Source organism: Chinchilla lanigera, unplaced genomic scaffold (genome assembly GCF_000276665.1).
Source record: "Chinchilla lanigera isolate Chin_1 unplaced genomic scaffold, ChiLan1.0 scaffold00040, whole genome shotgun sequence".
In the NCBI taxonomy this organism is placed as follows: Eukaryota; Metazoa; Chordata; class Mammalia; order Rodentia; family Chinchillidae; genus Chinchilla; species Chinchilla lanigera.
The window spans coordinates 974503-995025 of NW_004955441.1; the positions used below are offsets into that span (position 1 = coordinate 974503).

A 20523-nucleotide genomic window follows, 5' to 3' on the forward strand; every position below is an offset into this window, starting at 1 on the left:
ATGAGTTTTGAAAAATACATGGAGCCTTATAATCCCCACCATAATGAAAATGTAGAACCATTGAGAAAGCCCTCTAGCATTCCTTTGTAATCACCTTTCTCCCACTGATCACAGATTAGATCTGCTTTTCCTAGAATTTCATATAGATAGAATCATATTATGTACTTTTCTGTGTTTGACTGCTTAGCATATTTCTGAGATTCATCCATCTTGTAATACCACTAGTTGACCTCCGTTTACTTTTATTTTCTCATGATAAACACTGCTTTATTGGTAGCAATTAGTACAAGTCAGTAGATAGTGATCACCAAGGAAGAGCTCATTTGTCATATACCTGGTCTGGAGAGCCGACTGGAACTGAGCCACATGATTGCTGCTTTGACTGATGTCATTCCAGCCTCTTGGGAAATGATGCCATAGCCAACTGATAGATGGCATGTGTGGGCCCACCGGCTGTAAGAATCAGTGGCTCTGTTCCAGAGGGCATGAGCTACCCCACGCTTTAGATGGATTGGAATTCCATTGTCCTCCTGAAGCAGCTTTTGTTTCTGTGGAACTTTATTTTTAAAACGCCTGTGTGAAGCAGTACTGATGGTCCCTGGGCAGTCTATCAAAGAGGCAGCAGATTCTGTACGTCTTGCCCCGGTTACAGCCCACCAGCCACTGACCGCTGTTTGCTGCTGAGTAATATTTTATTGATGGGTAAGCCAGCATGATTTATTCAGCTGTTGGTGTACCTTGGAGTTGTTTTTGTCTATTATAGTAGTTACTATGCATAGAGCACTTTGGAAAGATTGTATGTTGGAGTCTTTTGAGTAAACATATTTTTAATTCTCATGGGTACTTAGGAATGGAACAGCTGGGTTGTGTGGTAAGTGCATTTTTAACTCTGAGACAGTACCAAACTCTGTGCAGTTTTACCTTCCTGCGTCCACGTGTGCATGCCAGGTGCCCTTCATTCTCGCCAATACTTGGTGTTGTCAGTCTTTCCTTTTTACCTTCCTACTGAGTGTGGTTGTGGTTTTCCTTTTTTCTTTAGTGATTCATTTTTTAAAAGTCACTTTTATGGAGGCATATCTTACAGAAAATTGACCCATTCTAATTGCACAATTTAATGTTTGACAAGTATATACACGTACCTAAGCATTACAGTCAAAATAAGTTCCATTACTCTAGAGAATGCCGTTCTACACCATTGCAGTTAATTCCTACCCTGGCTGTGAACAACCACTGTTCTGTTTTCTGTAACTACAGGTAGTTTACCTTTGTAGAATTTATGTAAATGGGCATATATAATATGTACTCTTTTATAGCTAGCCTCTTTTCTAGCATGATTTTTTTGAGATTTATCTGTCTGGTTGAATATATCAACTATGTTTTTGAGATTTATCTGTGTGATATGCATATTACCAAACAGTATTTTTTATTTATTAATGAATAGTATTTTTATTACTGAATACTATTCCATTGAGTTTGGGGCTATTACAAATAAAGCCATTATGAGTATTTATGTATGTATATTTGTGTGAGTATATTTCCATTTCTCTTGAGTAATTATTTAGGAGTGGAATTAATGGCTCATATGATAAATATATATTATAAGAAACTGGCAAACTATTTTCTGTGGTGGTATCATTTTTATATTTCTACTAGCAGTGTATGAAAGTTCTAATATTTCCAGATCCTTGCCTGCGTATAGTATTGTCACCCTTTTAATTTTAGCCGTTCTAATGTTTATTAGTATTTCTGTGTTTATTATTGTTGACAAATTTTTTGTGTGCTTATTAGCTCTTTATATATCTTCTTTTATGAAGTGCCTGCACAAATTTTATTTTATTTTTATTTTTTAGACAGGGTTTTGCCATATTGCCCAGGCTGGCCTTGAATTTGCAACCCTCTTATCTCAGCTTCCCAAGTGGGTGGGATTACAAGTGAGCATTGACTATGCCTGTCTTGGTTACTTTTCTCTCATTGCTGAGACAAAATACCTGACACCCAGAATTAGGGAAGGAAAGGTTTATTTAGCTCACAGTCTGTGGAGGTTTCAGTCCATACTCGGCTGGCTCCAAGGCAGGGTGGCACATGGCAGAGGGCAACTGTTCATGGCAGCAGAAAACAGCAAAGCAACAAGAGCAAAAGGGAGGAGTTGCGGCAAGCAGCCTCTTTCCCTCCCTTATATTGTATGCAAACTATCTGCTGCAGGGGGAGTGTAGCACTCACACCCATAATCCCAGCATTGGACTATGTGTGTGTATAGATATATTTTTTTTCTTTTTTTTTTTTTGGTCTTTTTGAGACAGGTTCTCACTATGCAGTTCAGGCTGGCCTTGAGCTCACTTTGTAGCCCAGGCTGGTCTGGAACTCACAATGATTCTCCTGCCTCAGCCTCCTGAGTACTGGGATTACAGGCGTGCACCACCACGCCTGGCTTTAGCATTGGACTATGGATCAGTCAAAAATCTAAAGAGAAGCCCGCCCCATGACTGCATGAGGATTTGGGGGGACATGCAGACACAAGCCATAACAATGCCTGTGCAAATATTTTGCCCATTTTTATTCTTTTTTGTTTGTTTTTGAGACAGGGTCTTGCTATGTAGTTCAGGCTGGTGCTGAATTTACTATAGAGCCCAGGTTGGCCTTGAACTCACAGTAATCCTCTTGTGTTAGCCTCTTGAGCACTGGGATTACAGGTGTGCACCACCATGGTTGGCCTTTCGCCCATTTTCAAATTGGCTTGCTTGTCTTTTTATTACTGAATTCCTAGAATTCTCCATATTCTGAGTAAAAGTCGTTTTTCAGATAAGTTTTATGACTATATTCTTTAGGTTTGTAGCTTGGTTTTTCATTTTCTTAACAGTGTTTCCAAAGAGCACAACTTCAAAATTTAATAATATCCAGTTTATTGAGTTTTTCTGTGTATTTTTTTTGCATGTCTTAAGGAATATTTGCCTATCCCAAGACTGTCAAGATTTTTTTTTTATGATTTCTTTTAGAAGTTTTCTTTCTTTTTTTTTTTTTAGTTTTAATTTTAACGTCTACTTTGAAGTTCTATGATTAATTTTGATTTAATTTTTGGATATGGTATGAGATAAAGGTGAAGGGTTATTTTTCCCAAATGGAAGCTGTTTCAGCATCATTTATTGAAAAGATTGTACTGTTCAATCGTCTAGGTATTTTTGTTGACAAGTCAGTGGACCATACATACATGGGTCTTAAATTCTGGACTGTTATTTTCTTCCATTCCTTTATGTGTCTGGTTTTATGCCATTACCACACTGTCTTGGTTTTGTAGTCATTCTTGAAATCAGTACTTTTTTTTGGTGGTGTTGGGGCCTAAACCCAGGGCCCTGAACATGCCAGGCAAGTCTTCTACCACAGAGCCACATCCCTGGCCATTAAGTACTCTTTAAGGGTTCAGATTTTATTCTTTTTCAGTTTGTTTTGACTGTTCTAGGTCCCTTGCATGTCTATACAAATTTCAGAATCATTTGGTCAGTTTGGTCTTTCTATCATTAATAATTAATGACATATAACGTGTCACAGCTGGTCACACTGTATTGTTGAGAAGTTGATGTTTTAGATGAGAATTTAGAGGTAGAAAGAAAGACGGGGCTTTGAAATATGATGTTGCCACATGCTGTGAATGTGACTTTGGATCACCTTTTTAAATTCTTTATTCCTTCATCCATAAGTGGTTGTGGAAATACCCATGGTTATTTTCAGGATGAGTAGGAAAATAAACGTGAATTTTCCAGCAGAGATATTTTTTGCATGTAAGGCTCAACCAATATTAGTGTTATTCTCACTGTTATTGTCAGTGCAGTTCAGAAGTATAAATGGCACATTTTCCATTTCTACAAGGTAAATTATCCTCAAATACATATATCATAAGACATAGTTTATTCACCATATATAGACATTATATAATCTTAAACAAAAAGATAAGTTACTATTACCCCTACTAGCCATGTGTGACATACACTTCCATTTAGTGAATCAAATTAATTTTTGGTCTAAATACCCTCTTTTTTTATTCCACCAGAACCTTGAGCTCAATGATGATACTGTTCTGAATGAAATAAAGCTAGCAGATTGTGAGGAGTTTCAGATGCCTGACCTATGTGCTGAGGAGCTTGCTGTTATCCTTGGAGTCTGGTAAGTTGCATATTGTTTCTCCCTTGTTTGGGGAAATCCTTATTTAAGAAGGTCCAAAAAGTTCTAGATAATAGGGATTTGTAGTACTTCTGAAGATAGAGAGGGAATTCTTGGGCAGCCCATTAAAGGCTTAGAGAGTAGGAATATCCTGTAAGTTGGTACATTCATTCGTCTCTTTCCTTCATAAATGGAATTTGTTTGGTTAATCTTGGCTAGGGATAGATTCTTAATAGTAAGTATTAGAAATAAGTGAGTGCCTGTAATTCTAGTATTCACGAGGCTGAGACAGGAGGATCATGAGTTTGGGGTTAACCTGGACCCCACAGCAAGTTTTAGACAAGCCTGAGCCACACTGTTATAGTGAGACCCTGTCTCCCCCCACCCCTCCCCCCACAAAAAAGATGAAATGACTATTTTCACCTCTGAGAATATTGATAGAATTAGTTTTTAATGCTGTATAATTTTAGGTGCCATGGAAATAATTTTTCAGTTCTGTCTTACTTTTCTCATTGCTGAGACAATACCTGACACCCAAAGAGGGTGCAAAGGATTATTGAGAGAATAAAGGTGTATTTAGTTTATTAGTTTTAGAGGTTTCAGTCCATAATGGGCTGGCTTCAAGGCAGGGTGGTGAGGCTGACAGGCATTGTAGAGAAGAAGCAGTTCTTCGTGTGCAGAAGGTGGCAAAGCAGCAAGGGCGGACCACAGCTCCTTCCGTCCCTTATATCTCATCCAGGCCACTTAGGGCAGGCAGTGCTCACATCCTTAATCCTAGTGCCCTCGACCCTCGCATTGCACCGTGAATCAGTTCCAGTGTCACACACTGTAGTCCACCCACCTCTGAGAAAGCCCCACCTATGACTGCATGAGGCTTTAGGGGGACAGCTAGTCATAAACTATAACAGTTTCTTTTCTACTTTGAAATAATTTCAAACTTGAAAAAAGTTGCAGGAGGAGGGCAGTGCAGAAACGTTTGAGAATAAGTTTCTAACACAATAATTTGTCATTCTTGAATACATTAGTGTGTTTCCAACAAATAGCAGCATTTATGTGGCCACAGTACTGCTATCAAAATCAGAAAATTAACATTTAACATTATTGTCATTTAACCTGTAATCCCAGCACTTAGTAGGCAGAGTCAGGAGGATCACTGTGAGTTCGAAGCCAATGTTAGTGAGACCCTGTCTCAAAAACAAAAATAACAGCAATAACAACAAAAAACCAAAAACCCCTTTTACTATAGTAATTCTCCGACCCATTCTAATTTTCTCGATTGTCCTAATAATCTCCTTTAGAGGAGGTGGTACAGTCTAGAGTATGTGTGTTCTGTTTAGTTGTCATGTATCTTTAGTCTTTGTCAATTTGGAATAGGTTTTTTTTTTGCTTGACATTCATGACCTTGACATTTGAAACTTACAAGGCAGTTATTTTTAAGACCTTCCCACAATGTGAGCTTGTCTAATTTTAATGATTAAATTTATTTTATACAGTATTAACAGAGATACCAGAGGAATAAAGTTTTGTGGTTTTCCTTGTTTCCTAGGAAGTAGAAAACGATTTGATTTGTTCTACTTCTGGTGATATTAACTTTGGCCACATACCTGTACAGTGGTCACTTACTAGGCTTTTCCTATGTAAAATTATTTTGTTCTTTTCCTCCCAGATACGAACAGTAGGTTTTCATTTATGCAAAAGTTGAATTCATTTCTATAGTCCCTTTTTTATATGCTCAAGAGGGACCACACACATGGGGTTCTAGTTCTAAGTCCGAGGCAATTGTCCTGTGACGTTATTTGATTCGTGACAGAATTTGTGTTTACTATAAAAAATTATTTGTTCAGTTCATGATACATAATCTTTCAATATGAATAGCTGTGATTTATGAGCAATACTATGCACTAGGCATTATACTTTGTATTTTACATTGTCTTACTAATATTCTAACAACATTAAGGATTATTATTTTTCTCTGTTTTTTAAATGGGAAAACAGGGTTCACATGGCTACATGACTTGCTCAGAATTACAAAGCAATGATTAGGATTTGAATTTGCATTTAATTGATCCCCAATTTTGAGTTCTTCACTAAGCTGTTTTAGAAAATGTTATTTTGACAAATTCATAATTGTCAGTTCATCAGGAAATTAAAGTAAACCAAATAAATGTGGGCATTCTGTCAGTTGAACTTTAGAAATGGTGAGTTAAACTTTACAGTTGAGGGAATGACTAAGAAAATGCTGACTTTCAACTACAATTTGCTTATCTTCAAATGCTTCAAATACTATTTTCTTCCCAGATAAGATCTCAGTGTGTTCAATGTAGATAACAGATGAAAGAGCTGAATGGATTTCCTAAGCAGTTTAAGTCTTCATTGTGTAGGAGAAACTGCTTATTTATTTCTGAATCTGAGAGCATTTGATGCAGTTTATAAATGTTTAGTTACAGCATCGATGAACTGATCATTCATATGAATGGAGTTACGGTGTCTGATCTTTGTTGAGCCCCATGGCCACCAACCAAAGAGGGGGCTTGGACACTGGTAGGTGGGGCTGTTTGGAAAGGAGACTGGAAGAAGGTGAATTCTTACGGCCTGGACGCTGCTCACATCGCGGACGGCCCTGCTTCTTCCCTAGACTCTTCCCTTCCACTGTCTCCTCCTTGAATTTGATTTTTACCTAAAGACCAAGCACTGGCGCTTGCCCCGATGTCTCTTACTCCTCAGTGGACCTGAATGCTTTCATGTATAGGCATTATGGGAAGAGTTCCTTAAAATATAGCAAGCTTTGAGTAGCTCAGATGACTTAATGGGGAAAGGCAATTCCCTTTACTTTAACAGTGTGATTTTCAAGTGTGTATTATGTTAAATTATGCTGAATAATGGTGACTCAATTCAGTGACTATGTCATAATTGTTATTTCCTCCTTCCCCTTTCCCTCCCTCTTTGTCTTCCTCCCCCTCTCTCTCTTTCTACGGGTCCCTCCCTCCCTCCCTTCTTTCTCTTCTTTTTTTTCCCTTCTTGGTGCTGGGAGTGGAACCCAGGGCCTCATGCACGCCAAGCATGGATATGCAGCTGAGCTACACCATCAGTTCCTTTTATAAATATTTGTAGCAAGCTGTAACATTTCACTTTATCTGTATAACTTTATGTAATACATTATAGAATTGGAATTTTTATATGAGAGATGAACTTGCTCCATTTTGGATGATCTCTTATCTGGAATGACTATTTTCAGTGCTGAGAATAGAACCTAGGCCCTTTGCAGCGACCTACATTGCCAACTCTGTTTTGAGACAGTATTTTACTAAGTTGCTGAATTGTCCTGGTTGAGCCCACACTTGAAATCTTCCTGTCTCAGCCTCCCAAAGTGCTGAGACTACAGGCATGTTCCCCCACACCCAGCATCATTGTTCTTGTCTTTCCTCTTTTTTTTTTTACTAGCAGTAAAAATAGGCTCCTTTAAATATTATGTATAAACATTTCATGTTTATTATAAAATGCTCAAGCAGTATTGAAAATTGAGAAGAAGTATTTTACAAGGTGATGTTTTCTTTTCATTCTTGATATATGTACTATTTATATACAAAGTAATTAATATAATATATAAATTTAAATTATGTAATATAGCTAGGCATGGTGGTATATGTCTCTAGTCCCAGGAGTCTGTGAGGATCACAAGTCTGGGCTACATAGTAAATTTGAGACTTGCCTGGACCATGCCTGAAACAACAACAAAAGGTTTTATAGTGTAATAGTAAAATGGACACTGGTGAATTACCACACAGTTTAAGAACTAGATTACAAATCCCTAGCCCAGCCCGTGTACTTTTTCTATATTTCATTCTTTTGCCTTCTCAAAAGAATATGCTATTGTTAATCTTGTGTGTGTCATTTTCTTGCCTTAAAAAAAACTTAGTCTCATATTTTATATAACTGCTTCAGTTTTCCTTTTTTGAGCTTTATAAAAGTGTTATTTTATGACATATGGTTTACTTTTTTCCTCTCATTATTTTGTTTCTGTGATTCATGTTGTTATCTGTAGCTGCCATTAAATTTTCAGGGTAGCGTTTCATTGGATGGCTATATTGCAATTTATCATTTTCCCTTGGACATTTGGGTTGTTTTCAGATTTTTCCTGTTATACACAGTCTCACTGTGGATATTTATGTTTGTCGTGCCTGGTCCACCCATTCATTAATTTCTCTGGGTTGAGGCTCTGTGAATGTTCACTATACAAGACAGTGCCAAATTGTTTTCCAAAACGGTTCTGCTAGTTGTACTTGCATCAGTGGGATCTTAGAATTTCTATTGTTTGCTCCTTTGACAGCATCATAACTTTTGCTTATCTAGTTGTTAAGGCAGTACATTTTTATAGCGTAAGTTTAATGAAGGGGAGCTGGAGCCACACTCATGCATTTGATTTTCTTTGCTGAGCAGCACAGACTAGATTTCTTCTTTCTAAGAAGATAAGTTATACTGGCATTAAGTGCTTCAGCCACATTTTATTTGTCAGCATTTTATTACTTTTTATACTTCGCTTTGGCAAAGTCATTTCTACATGTGTCTATAGTGCCATATTATTATACTCTCTGCTCAGAGATATAAAATATAGCAGTTTATTTTTGTTTGAAAATTATATTTCATTAGCTGTTATGTTCAGCATTTTAGAATTAATACATTCCTTTCTGTAATTCTAAGCACAGATTTTCAGAAGAATAACCCAGTGCATAAATTGACTGAAGAGGAGTTGCTGGCATTCGCATCAGTGAGTAGCGCCTTTTTCCTTTCCATTTTGCTCTTTTTCCTTGTAAATGATTTTGCCTCTGGTGTTTGCCTCTTGCCTCAGATTGCTCATGTTGAAGCAGTGCCACCTGAGGAAAGTAGTGGGAAAAATTCTCATCGTTTTAGTTTCCAAGCTGCATGTTTCTTCCTGCAGATTTAAGCATAACCATTTTTTCTTTGTAGTTGCTAGGTTCTGAAGGCAGTGACCCAATTTCTTCATTCATTTAAAAAATCCTAGATCCTATACTATTATCTTGTGCATAATAGGGGCATATAAATATTTTTAAATGATTAAAAAAAATGACTTAAAGCCAGGCCTGAGGTGCATGCCTATAATCCCAGCACTCAGGAGGCTGAGACAGGAGGATCACTGTGAGTTCGAGGCCAGCCTGAACTATGTAGTGAGACCCTGTCTCAAAAAAACAAACAACAGCAACAACAACAACAACAACAAAAATAATGAAGTAGCAGAGCCAAAGTCTCTGTAGTGTTATGCATGAGACTGCGGGCGATGGCTGCTTGGTTGTGGTGAGACCTGGGCTGTGAGCAGGAGAGCAGCGTTTGCAGAGATCTGGGAAGAAGATGGCGTTGAGGGCATGGCGCTGCTCGTTAACATTCAGCAGTGTGGAGCAGTCAGGTGAGAAAGGTGGACGGAGAAGATGCTGTGAGATTTGACAGACTTTCTCCGTGGAATGTAGCAGTGCAGTGCTCTTTTTTAGCATGGTTTCAGTGGACTGCCAATAGTCACGTGCTTCTAGAGAAAGAGAATTAAGGAGGGAATTGGGTATAAGAAAATAAAGATTATAAATGAAGATCACAGCTGGAGAAATGAAGATCACAGCTTGGCGGTGGAAAGGAAAGATGGAGTAATAGGTGTTAGGATTTAACCACAGAGAAAGGTTTTCAAGAAGAAAGGGAGAGCTGAGCATGGTGGCATAGCACAGCTGTAACCCAGGAGTCTGGAAAGTTGAGGCAGGAGGATCATTAGTTTGAGTGCAGCCTTGGCAACTTAGTAAGACCCTTTCTCAAAATCAAACTAATGAAAGGGCTGTGATGTAGTTCAGTGCAAAGGCCTGGGCTCAAACCCGAGGGCAGGATGGAGCGGGGAGGGATTAGTTAGCTCTTTTTGGCTTTATGGGTTAAAAAAAAGGATAGATATGTGCGTTAATAAATACAAGTTTTTTACTATGTCTTTTTCAAAGGCATTTTTATTATCATAGAAATTAAGTTAGAATTCTGATCTTTTCTCCTTTGTTATTTTTTGGGTAAAGTGAAAGAAAGGGCTTCTATCTGGTAGAAAAGCTAGCTTTTCTGAAGTGTAATGTAAATTTTGCAAATTACTGTTTCCTGCACACCCTCTTGGACCTGGTTAGGTGTTAGTTACTGAGTCCTCTGGGTGCCTGTTTTATTTCCCACTTCAATATTAGAAATCTTGGATGTCTTTCTGTTACGTGTGCTTTAGGTAACCGTACAAATGTCCCTGCTTATTCATTACGTGTACTAAAAGGAATTTGGCAAGTGAAGTGGTAAAATTATTTGAAAAGCATATAAAAGACTTTTGTACACTTCATTTATTCATTCAGTTAGTAGCCCTTGATATGCGGGCTTTGTGATAGCCATTGGCGATGGGTCAGACAGTCCTTCCCATTCCAGGGTTTACATCAGTTTTCATTCTTGTGGGGAAAATACACAGTAGATAAAGAAAAATAGATGTCAGTAGAATTGCTAAGGAGGACGTACAGCAGGGTACGGGGCTGAGAATGGGCTGGGTGCAGCTGTTTTGGACAAGATAGCCTGGAAGGTGACGCTGAACACAGACCTTCCCACAGGGGAGCACAGTGGTGGGAACCAGCGTCTGGGACAGTTGTGAGCTTGAGTCAGTGTAGGGAAGTGCAGAGCTGCAGGAGGACAAAAGTCCAGGAAACAAATGACCTGGCGGCTTGAGTTCCTTCGGATGGCCGAGGTAAACGTGAACCCGGTGCATGAGACGCATTCCTGCGGGTCTCCCGGGGAGGTACTACCTGCTTCTTGGGCAAGTCATTGTGTTGTATGTGTTATCCACAGTTACCCTAAGGAACACCTGAACACTATATTCATTTACTTTTCTTTAGCACTTCTTGTGGGCAAGCATATCTTTCTTTTCTTTCAGGCTTTTTCTTTCATCTATTCTTGTTCCTCTGGACCGTGATGTACTTTTGCAGCCATTAACTGGCAGTTTTTGATGTTAGAGGACTCATCGTTGCCAGCTTGTGGTGAAGGTCACGAATTCAAGCTCCAAGGGCTTTTTTTGCACAGTTCTCTTCCCTTTTCTAGCTTTCTACCAGTCACAACGGACTGAAGGAGTCATTGACCTGGTTTGGATGGAAAGCTTTTTAATTGTAAAGTGACCCATAGTGCCAGGCCTGACTGTCCTAAAGAGGTGAATTTGTTAATCCCAAGTAAATCGTCCATTTCTAAGAAGTAGGGCAAAAAACTAGATGTAAAGAGGGCTTGCAGGAGCCTCAGCCCTACTATGTCCTTTTTTCTAGCCTAAATGAGACACAGAAAATATACCGGAAAAACCCAGGTCTGTCCTTGTCAGCTCTTCTGTTATATACCAGCCCTTCTTATCCCTTCTGTCCACATGATACCGAGGTGGACAGACAGTGAATTAGAACTGGCTCCTAGTTTCAGTGACAAAAGAAACTGTATACAGTTGGCCCTCAGTATCCATGGGTTCTGCCAATTATGCTCTCAAATATTTTGAAAAAAATTTTGTTTTATTTTTTATTTTTTTTTGAAAAAAATTTTGTTGTACTGAACACATATAGACTTTTTTCACTTGTCATTCTTCAAACAGTACAGTGTAAAAATTATTTACATAGCACATTATATTAGGTATTAGAAGTCACAAGGTCTTGATTTATAATATATAGAAGATGAGCATAAATTAAATGCAAATACTGTGGCAGGGAGTGGTGGCACACACCTGTAATCCCAGCACTTGGGAGGCTGAGGCAGGAGGATTGCCTGCGAGTTCAGGGCTAGCCTGGGCTACAAGGTGAGTTCAAGGCCAGCCTGAGCTGCATCATGAGATGCTATCTCAAAAAAGACGAAAAAAAGCAAATACTGTGGCATTGTATGTAAGGGGCTTGTGCATCCTTGTGCATTTTGGTATTTTCATGGTGCTCGGGACCATTTCATCCCCCATAGACACTGAGAGCTGTATCCTGTTAAACTTCAAGAGTATTTGAGATAAGAAGGACCACTTTAGGTGCTACTCTACTTCTGAATTCCTAGACTTTTTTCTGTGCCTCTCTTTTGGCAAGGGTCATTTTTTGGCTGATGATTATGTGTATGTCTTTCCTTCAGCAGATGATGAACTCCTAGCTTTAGAGACTTGGCTCTTCTTTTCTGGGCCCTTCCTGTGGCCGAGTACAGTGCTTGAATGCTTTATTCCTGGTTGTTGCTCAAAAAATGTACATAGAGTAAGAGAATAGCTGCAGTACTTACAGCCTCAGGATGGGGTTGATTTCTGCTTTGTAGCTGCATTGCTCTACTTAGTTCCATAATTTAGGTAGCGCTCCATCATTGTGAAGATGGCCACTTGTGTACTTTATATCTGCACCCTGTGCGGGGACGGGGTGACATGTCTCCCCTCAACACCGAAAGTTGTTTTGAGGATCAGAGTTCAGTGTATACAAAAGTGCTCCGCAGTAGGCAGGGGCTGGTGTGCTGCATGTTCAATGACGGGCAGGGCTGTTTGGTCCCTAGTTGGTACCGGAGCATCCTTATTTCTGAGCTGCTTAATGGGCAATATCTGTTTGGAATCGGCTGTCAGTATGATAAGCACAGCGGAGAAATCTTGCTGGGTGTCCATTTCCTTACTGTGATAACAGCTTGGTGACCAGAGACTGGCGTTCTGAACTGCTCGAGCTGTGAGCTACTTGTCTTCCTCTGTTGACAGAACAGCAAATACTAGAAGTCTTACTACCCAAAATCTGTCAGCCTGGGGGGAGTCAGGCACCATGGGTATTTGGCATTTGGTAAATCCTTATTGAGTAAACAGATGGGTGGCTTATTGATCCTGAATTTTGTTCAGTTGTTATGAACTTTCCTAAAGTTTACGAAAATTGTAGTGAACTCTCTTAGAGAACTTTTTGCTAGCATTTTCATGTTGCTGCAGGATGTGGATATATATGTGAGGTACGTTGGAAAATGTTTTCATTTGGTAATGTCAGAAGTGAATAGCTTTACTCAGTTAAAGTTGTCAGTGTGTAATACTATTCTTGAGAACTTATGTCTACAAGTTTCAGGAAAACTGAGTCATAGGAAATAAAAAAGAACCCATATTGTTTTAGAGAACGATTTATGTTATATTGGCCACATAATTTAAAATTAGCTGTGATATCTGTGTTATTTCCTTTCAGATGAGCCAAGTCAGTGATGTATAATAATGTTTTTAATTTCCTTTCATTGTTGAAAATGAGGACAATTTAGTTAATTCATACAGGTGTTTCAGTTTTCATTGGCAGAATTTTAAGTGTGAATGGATTCTGGCCGCTTTCCCCTGTCTCCCTCCCTGAAGCCCCAAGGTCTTTATAAATGAAAGAAGGAAAAGTCCTTTGGAAGTTTCACGTTGTATTGTGTGAACTTTTTCTTTCTGCCTTTTCTTTTTAAAGATGAGACTTGGTCTTGCTATGTTGCCTGGGCTGATCTCAGTCTCTTGGACTAAAGCAGTTCTTTTGCTTCAGTCTTGTGAATGCTGGAACTGCAGGTATGTGCCACTATGGCTAGCTCTGTTTGGTATTAGAGCTATTTCAGTATGCTTACCTGTGAATATAAAATTGTTCACTTGCCATTATTACAGACTAAATAATCGAGTTAGCGGTGGTACCGCTGATAGTTTGTGTTACTAAATTACTTAAGTACTTCACAATACAGAGGAACAGGCACAGGAAGACTTAAGCAAGATAAAACAAAAAGACCGTTCCTGCACATGGTGTGGTCAAACTGGTGAAAAAAAGCACAAAGAGAATATCTACCTCAGTAGTAAGCAAAGAAAAACGACACATTGCATGAAGTAAAAATGATTGCAGAGACCTTTAATTTCTCATCAGAAGCTTTATGCTGTGTAATGTCTTTGCTCAGTCTTCTCTTCTAGTTCTTTTCTAAGTCAGAACTGTCCTGGGGACTGATTTTTTTTTTTTTTCCTCCACAGTTAATAATCTTGGAAGTTAAGCTTGTGAATTTCACTGGTAGACACTTTGGAGTAACTGGTACTGCATTTGAACTCCCATTGTAATTAACTATGAAACTGGATAAAATGTATTAAACAGTGTGATATAAAAAGAATAATAAGTCTCAGGAATACAAAGTTGGTTTCATATGATACAATGCAATCAACTTTATTAGTACTGCAAAGGAGAAAACCCGATAAGTTTATCCAAAACCAAGTGGTATATCTAAATCTAACCATATGAACAGTGACATTAAATGATAATGGAGAAATATGCCAAATAAAAATCAAAGGTTATCATCATGGAAAAAAGGCAAGATGCAGCTAATCCCAATACTTAGAAGCTGAGGCAGGAGGATCCCTGTGAGTTCAAGGCCAGCCTGGGCTAGATAGCAAGACCCTGTCTCAAAAAAAAAAAAAAAAAAAGGAAAACAAAATCCAAACAAAAGGCAAGATGCAACTCTGTGTTCCCAACTAGAGCTATATTGTAAATACAGACAGACAGGAAGTGACTAGCGTCCATACTCAAAAGTGGAATAAATCAGACCCGCACGTATAAACACTGTATTGTCTCACTAGTGTAAGAACCTCAAAGAGTAAGTAAAATCTAAAAGGTACAATAGATACAGTGAAAGGGAAAAAAAATGCTCAAAAGGAAAGAACAACTGGGATAAGGGAAAAGGAAAGGAAGAAGGGAAAAAGTAAGTGTGTAGGATAGCTAAGATAATTGCACTACTAATTTCTATTGCCTTATTGAAAGGAACAGTTAATGTTTAATTGTTTGGTCAGTCTTACATGCCTGTATTTGTTTATCTGAATAACCAATTTGAAGATATCAATATGTAATACAACAACCATTGTTAATTTCCTATCACCTTGTCTGAAATTCTGTATTGCTTGTATTGTTTATTGTAATAATTTGTAGATGTATGTGTGTTTGTTAATATATTTTCATTTTTTTATCTTTAAAGTAAAAAAAATACAAACAAACAAGAATGGGAAATATTCCATGAAAATGGTTAAGTATAAAAATGTTGGATTTCTAATGTAGTATCAGGTAACACGGCTTCACTGCAAAGACTATAGCTAGAGACAAAGATGAGTATTTCATAGTAAAAAAATCACAGTTTACCAAGATCATACAGTCATGAATGTGTATGTGCCTAACAGCTGCATAATACATGGAGCCAAACTTGGCAGAGTTAAAGTGAGAAATAGATAATGCCACACTTATAGTTTGAAGATTTTAGGCTCTATCTCAGCAATTCATGGAACAACTAGAAGTAAAGAACAGTAAGTGTATGAGGTGTCGTTGAAATAGATGGTGAATGTTTAAATTAAAATTTGTTACAGGAATAGACGACATGTTGCCATTAATCTCCCTCAGATATCCCTCACTTCGAAAAAATGGCATCATTCTTGCCACTTTCTCAAGCAGTTCTTGAAGTCCTCTTTGAGTGTCTTTGTGAGTTTTTTTTTGTTGTTGTTGGTTTTTTTTTGTCTTTTGGAGACAGAATTTTGCTATGCAGTTCAGGCTGGCTTCGTAGCCCAGGCTGGCCTCAAACTTGCAGTGATGGTCCTGCCTCAGCTTCCTGAGTGCTGAGATTATAGGCGTGTGCCACCACACTGACATTTTGAGGTATTTAAAAAAAAAAAAGAAGAAGAAGAATAAGAAGATGAATGGAGCTGCCCTGAGTCATCCATTGGAAAGGCAGGCTTGTAAAAACTTTATGGTTCGTCTTCATCTACCTTTCTCACTGAATCTGGCACTGTGTGACTTCTGGCTCTTCCCCAAAGTCAGAATGACCATGAAAAGTAAATATTTCGAATCAATTCAGGACATTGACGATCCATGACAGTACAAGACATTTGTCTTAGTTACTTTTCTCATCTCAGAGACACAGTACCCAACACCCCAAGTAAAGGAAGGAAAGGTTTATTTTAGCTCACAGTTTGTAGAGGTTTTAGTCTATAGTCAGCTGGCTCCAAGCAGGGTGGCATGGCAGAAAGCAGAAGGGCATCAGAGAGAGAAATGACAGTTCATGGCATAGCAGGTAAGAGGCAGCAGAAGCAGCAAGCAGCAGCAGCAAGCCTGCCTTCTCTCTCTCCCTTTATATGTCATCCAGAGTAAGCTTATTGATTGGTGCCACTCACAGCCAGATTGGGCTTCCCTTAGTCACAGCCAGAACTATGCTAAACGCATTTACTTTTCATACACCCTTAATCCGAGTGTCACATACCCTATATCTAGCCCCCTCTACAAAGCCCACCTGTGAGTGAGTGCATGAGGCTTTGAGGGGACATCTAGGTATAAGCCTCAGCAGCACTCATGAACGGACTCGCAGCAGTGCTTCAAAAAATGGGAGGATGATGGGATAAGTGTGTTTGAAGCGAAGGGGTATTTTGAGGGAGATTTATGGCAGTGTGTCTCTTACTGTAATTAAAAAAAACAAACAGTCAATGTATTTTCCAATTATACCTAGTATTGATAATTTGCACAACACTATCAACCACCTTGATCTGATTAATATTTACAGAACAGTACACTCACGGTCTTTCCATATGCACATGGTATGTTCAACGGGAGCTGTGCTGGGACAGTAAAGTCTCAGGGAATGAGCGAATGGAAATGTGACATCATGTATATTGTATTCTTTTCACAGTAAAACTAAGTGATATGCCTAATTACTTGATTTTTAGAAAAAAATCCCAAATATTTGTTAGTCAGACAGTTAAACAGTATGATTTGCCCATAGGTCAGTGAAGAAATCACAAAGATTTTTGTATAAAAGTCAGTAATCAACTCACATATGACAGCGTGGCAGTAATTTGCTCTGAGAGGCTGAGCTGCTGCAGATCGGAAAGCCTGGAAAGGACAAAGTGTTTTAGGCATTACCGGGTTGAGATTGTTTTCACTACACGTTCTTTCTGCCTCTGCCTCTGTCTCTACCTCTGTCTCTGCCTCTGCTTCTGTCTCTCTGTCTCTCCCTCTGTCTCTGCCTCTGCTTCTGTCTCTCTGTCTCTGTTTCTCGGTCAGGGCCACAAGTGAGAGGCAGAGAACTAAGGCCACGCAGCAAGCAGCTGGGAGGGCGGAACTAGGTGAGGGCCGTAGTACTTGCAGAACTTTGCACTGAGCCAGGCCCTTCCAGCAAGTCTCAGGTCATCCTCAGTCTGTGTGCTGCCTGGCCTCTGGCAGCTGAAGGACATCTCTGGGCCCAAATTAAAGCTGTGCCGTGACCTACTAATTAAAGACGAACAAGCAGAAGAAAAGACAGTCTCCCATGATTGAGTGTCAGCAGAAGCAGTTAAAGAGCTGCACAAATTGGATTTTTTTAAAAGTTTTTTTGAGACAGGGTCTTGTGTTGTAGTTCAGGTAGGCCTTTAACTTGCTTTCTAGCCCAGGCTGGCTTCAAACTCGTGGCAATTCGTCTGCCTCCACCTGGAATCACAGGAATGCACTGTCACGCCTCGCTCCAGAAATTGGAGTTTTTCTGACTCAAAATGTACAACAGCTATGTGTGGAATGTCCAGAGAAATACAGGGTACAGTCATGAAGATAAACAATTTGTATTGGTTACTAAACTTTTATAATTTGGGAAGGGAAATGTAAATTTGAGGAATAATTTGAAACTAAAAAGTAGAGTTAAAAATAATTAACGTGTGCTTAATCACTTCAGCTACTTAGTGTGTCATTGGGAGGTTATGCATCATGAGTGTTTCAGCAATTCCGTTCTTAGAAATATTCGTCAGTAGCCCAACGTGGTGATGCACAACTATAAACATTGTGGGAGGCTCAGGCAGGAGGGTCACAAATTCAAGTTCAGCCTGAATTCAGCAACTTAGGGAGACCTTGTCCTAAAATGTAAAATATCAAAAGGGCTGGGATTGTAACACAGGCCCTGAGTTCAATCTTCAGTGCCACAAAAAACAAAAATAAAAACAAAAAGCAAAACAACAGCCCAGCATGGTGGCACATGCCTGTATTCCCAGTACTCGGGAGGCTGAGGCAGGAGGATCATTGTGAGTTTGAGGCCAGCCTGAACTGCGTAGTGAGACCCTGCCTCAAAAAACAAAACAATCCCCGCCAAAACCCCCCCAAAAATCCCGAAGTAAAACTCCAATAAAAAGCCCGGAAATACACCTAAGTTACACTGTTACATTGTATTAGCACACACATATAAACATAAATGTTTAAAAACTGTCTCAAAAAACAAAATGACCCCCCCATAAGTGGATTTAATTGTGTGCATTTTAAAAAGATTTATCAGGCTGATTTCTCATTTATCAGGCTGATACAGAATGATGGTAAGTATTCATACAATGAAAAAGAAAGAACCTTAAACAAGAAAAGCCCCTTAGTGAGGTGTGCAGTCCCCCAGAGAGAAATGTACAGGGTTTACAGCTAAGGTGATTAACATATTTGATATTAAGGAGTTTCATTCAAATGCATGGCTTTGTGGTGCTGGTGTTGGCTGTCACTGAAGCTAAAGCTCTTAAGGCCTGTAGCATTGCAGATTAGCATGGTATTAAAGCACGAAAATACAGCGGAGGTAGCTCATAGATTCTCTGTGGGTCTGCTTTCCATGGCGGTGTGAAAGGTGACTCTGGCAGTGCCAATGAACTGGCCTTTCTTTTTTGAAACAGCCTAGTGACCAACAGATTGATCTCTATCTTGTCCTTGATTGCTTTGCAAAAATTTTCTAGCGGAGAAAAGAGCTTCAAAAGCATTATAGTAACAGAATCTCCAGCATCTCTGGATTTGCCAAGCTAGCATGATACTAGGTAATGTGGAAGAAATGAAGGTATAAAACATTGGAACTGCTTTCATGGAATTTTTAATTTAGCCCAGATCAGATAAATTCATAGATGTATTTTCCAACACCAGGCAGTTTGAACTATAATTTGGTAGTACAGATAAAGAAATCTCCTAGTTGCTAAGAAAGGAAGAAAGTACTTAGGACTGAGCAGTCAAAGAAGGCTTTGTTCTTTGGGGAAGGATTTGAGTCAGGCCTTGAGAGATAGTTGGGGTTTTAGTGAAGCAATACAGCAGGAGCAAAGGCAAGGGCATGGGCGAATGTAAACTCCTGTAGGGTTTTTTAGCTGTGTCATAAGATTTGTTTAGATGGTAGTGAAGCTTAGGGAAAAATAGGTTTGAGACAGATTTTAAATGATTCACAGAACAAGGATAAAGGATTTGGATCATTGTTCCATTTCAATTGGGAAGAATCTATATCTCGAAGTTGGAATTGTTTTCCTTTGGTTTTTTGAGATAGGGTCTCGCTATGTAGTTCAGGCTGTCCCTGAACTCACTGTGGACCCCAGGCTGGCCGCCAACTCAGGGCAATCGTCCTGCCTCAGCCTCCTGAGTGCTGAGATTACAGGGGCCCAGATAAAAGGTGGAATTTTAAACCTATAATCATTTGGTAATGATTTTAAAAATGAATGCTCTTCTAAGTATTGTACATCAATTGAAAGGGGAATATTCTGTTTCTTACATTTTTTCCTTGTTCCCTGCTCTGTAAGGTCAGGCTGACCTGGGTGGGCATTATCCAGTTTGGCTGAAGTGTTGCCAGACAGTTATGTAGCCGCCAGGGGAGCCGTGCCCTGGCTTTGATTTTGGAAGGAGCAGCTATCTGAAAGCGTCTTTATACAGACTGGTGTCTGTCACGGTGACCTTTCAAAGAAGATTATTTAAAACATGCAGCAATAAGAGTGAAAAAGAAACTTGTTTTTAATAGAAGCAGCACTCCAGATCTCCTTAGTTGGTATCACAAACTTTCCTGCTACTTTTCTGGAGTGTGGGGGTAGTCTGCGGAGAGAGGGAAATCATTACCCGAATCAGATTTATTTATATGTATGTGGAAGAGAGAAGAGCAGTTGTCATCAGATGCAAAGTTACTTTTGAACGTGAGTTAGCGAGGTGCACAGACTTTCCTGGCCGTTACTCAAGTTTGCTCAGATGTTCTTGTTTGCGCATCACCTGCTCTAGTGAAATACTTTAAGGGTGAGTTTGTCCCAAGACTTGCAGAGCAGCATCTTTATCATCTTTCTGTTCTCGTGATATTTTCTTACACTCGTTATCAACAATTGCTGACGTACATTGGTTCTTCAGTTTACAAAAGATTGCAGTTGGAAATGGGCTGGCGGTGTGTCTCACTGGTAACATACTTGCCTCAGCATGCAGTAGGAGCTGGGTTCCACCCCAAGTGCAGAAAAGAAAACCACACCAAATAAAAAAGTAACATCCTAAGGGTAAAGGAAGAGACTTCATCAGAGTTTATTTCAGTTTTCATAGTAATGAAAATATTAAGAGCATATGTAAAAAAGTATACATATGTCAGAGTTTATTGGCTTAGGGAATCATGTTTTAT

At 39.2% G+C, this 20523-nt stretch overlaps 1 protein-coding gene across 1 annotated transcript in view; it reads left to right on the forward strand.

Annotated features, from left to right (window-relative positions):
• The window catches only part of Ttc27 (tetratricopeptide repeat domain 27), a 166355-nt gene that overhangs the window by 28884 nt on the left and 116948 nt on the right, over positions 1-20523 (forward strand). The window contains exons 8-9 of the mRNA XM_005390841.2: positions 4043-4155; positions 8851-8917. Of these exons, the coding sequence (XP_005390898.1) occupies positions 4043-4155; positions 8851-8917 (180 nt within the window). The remainder of the gene's footprint in view (positions 1-4042; positions 4156-8850; positions 8918-20523) is intronic.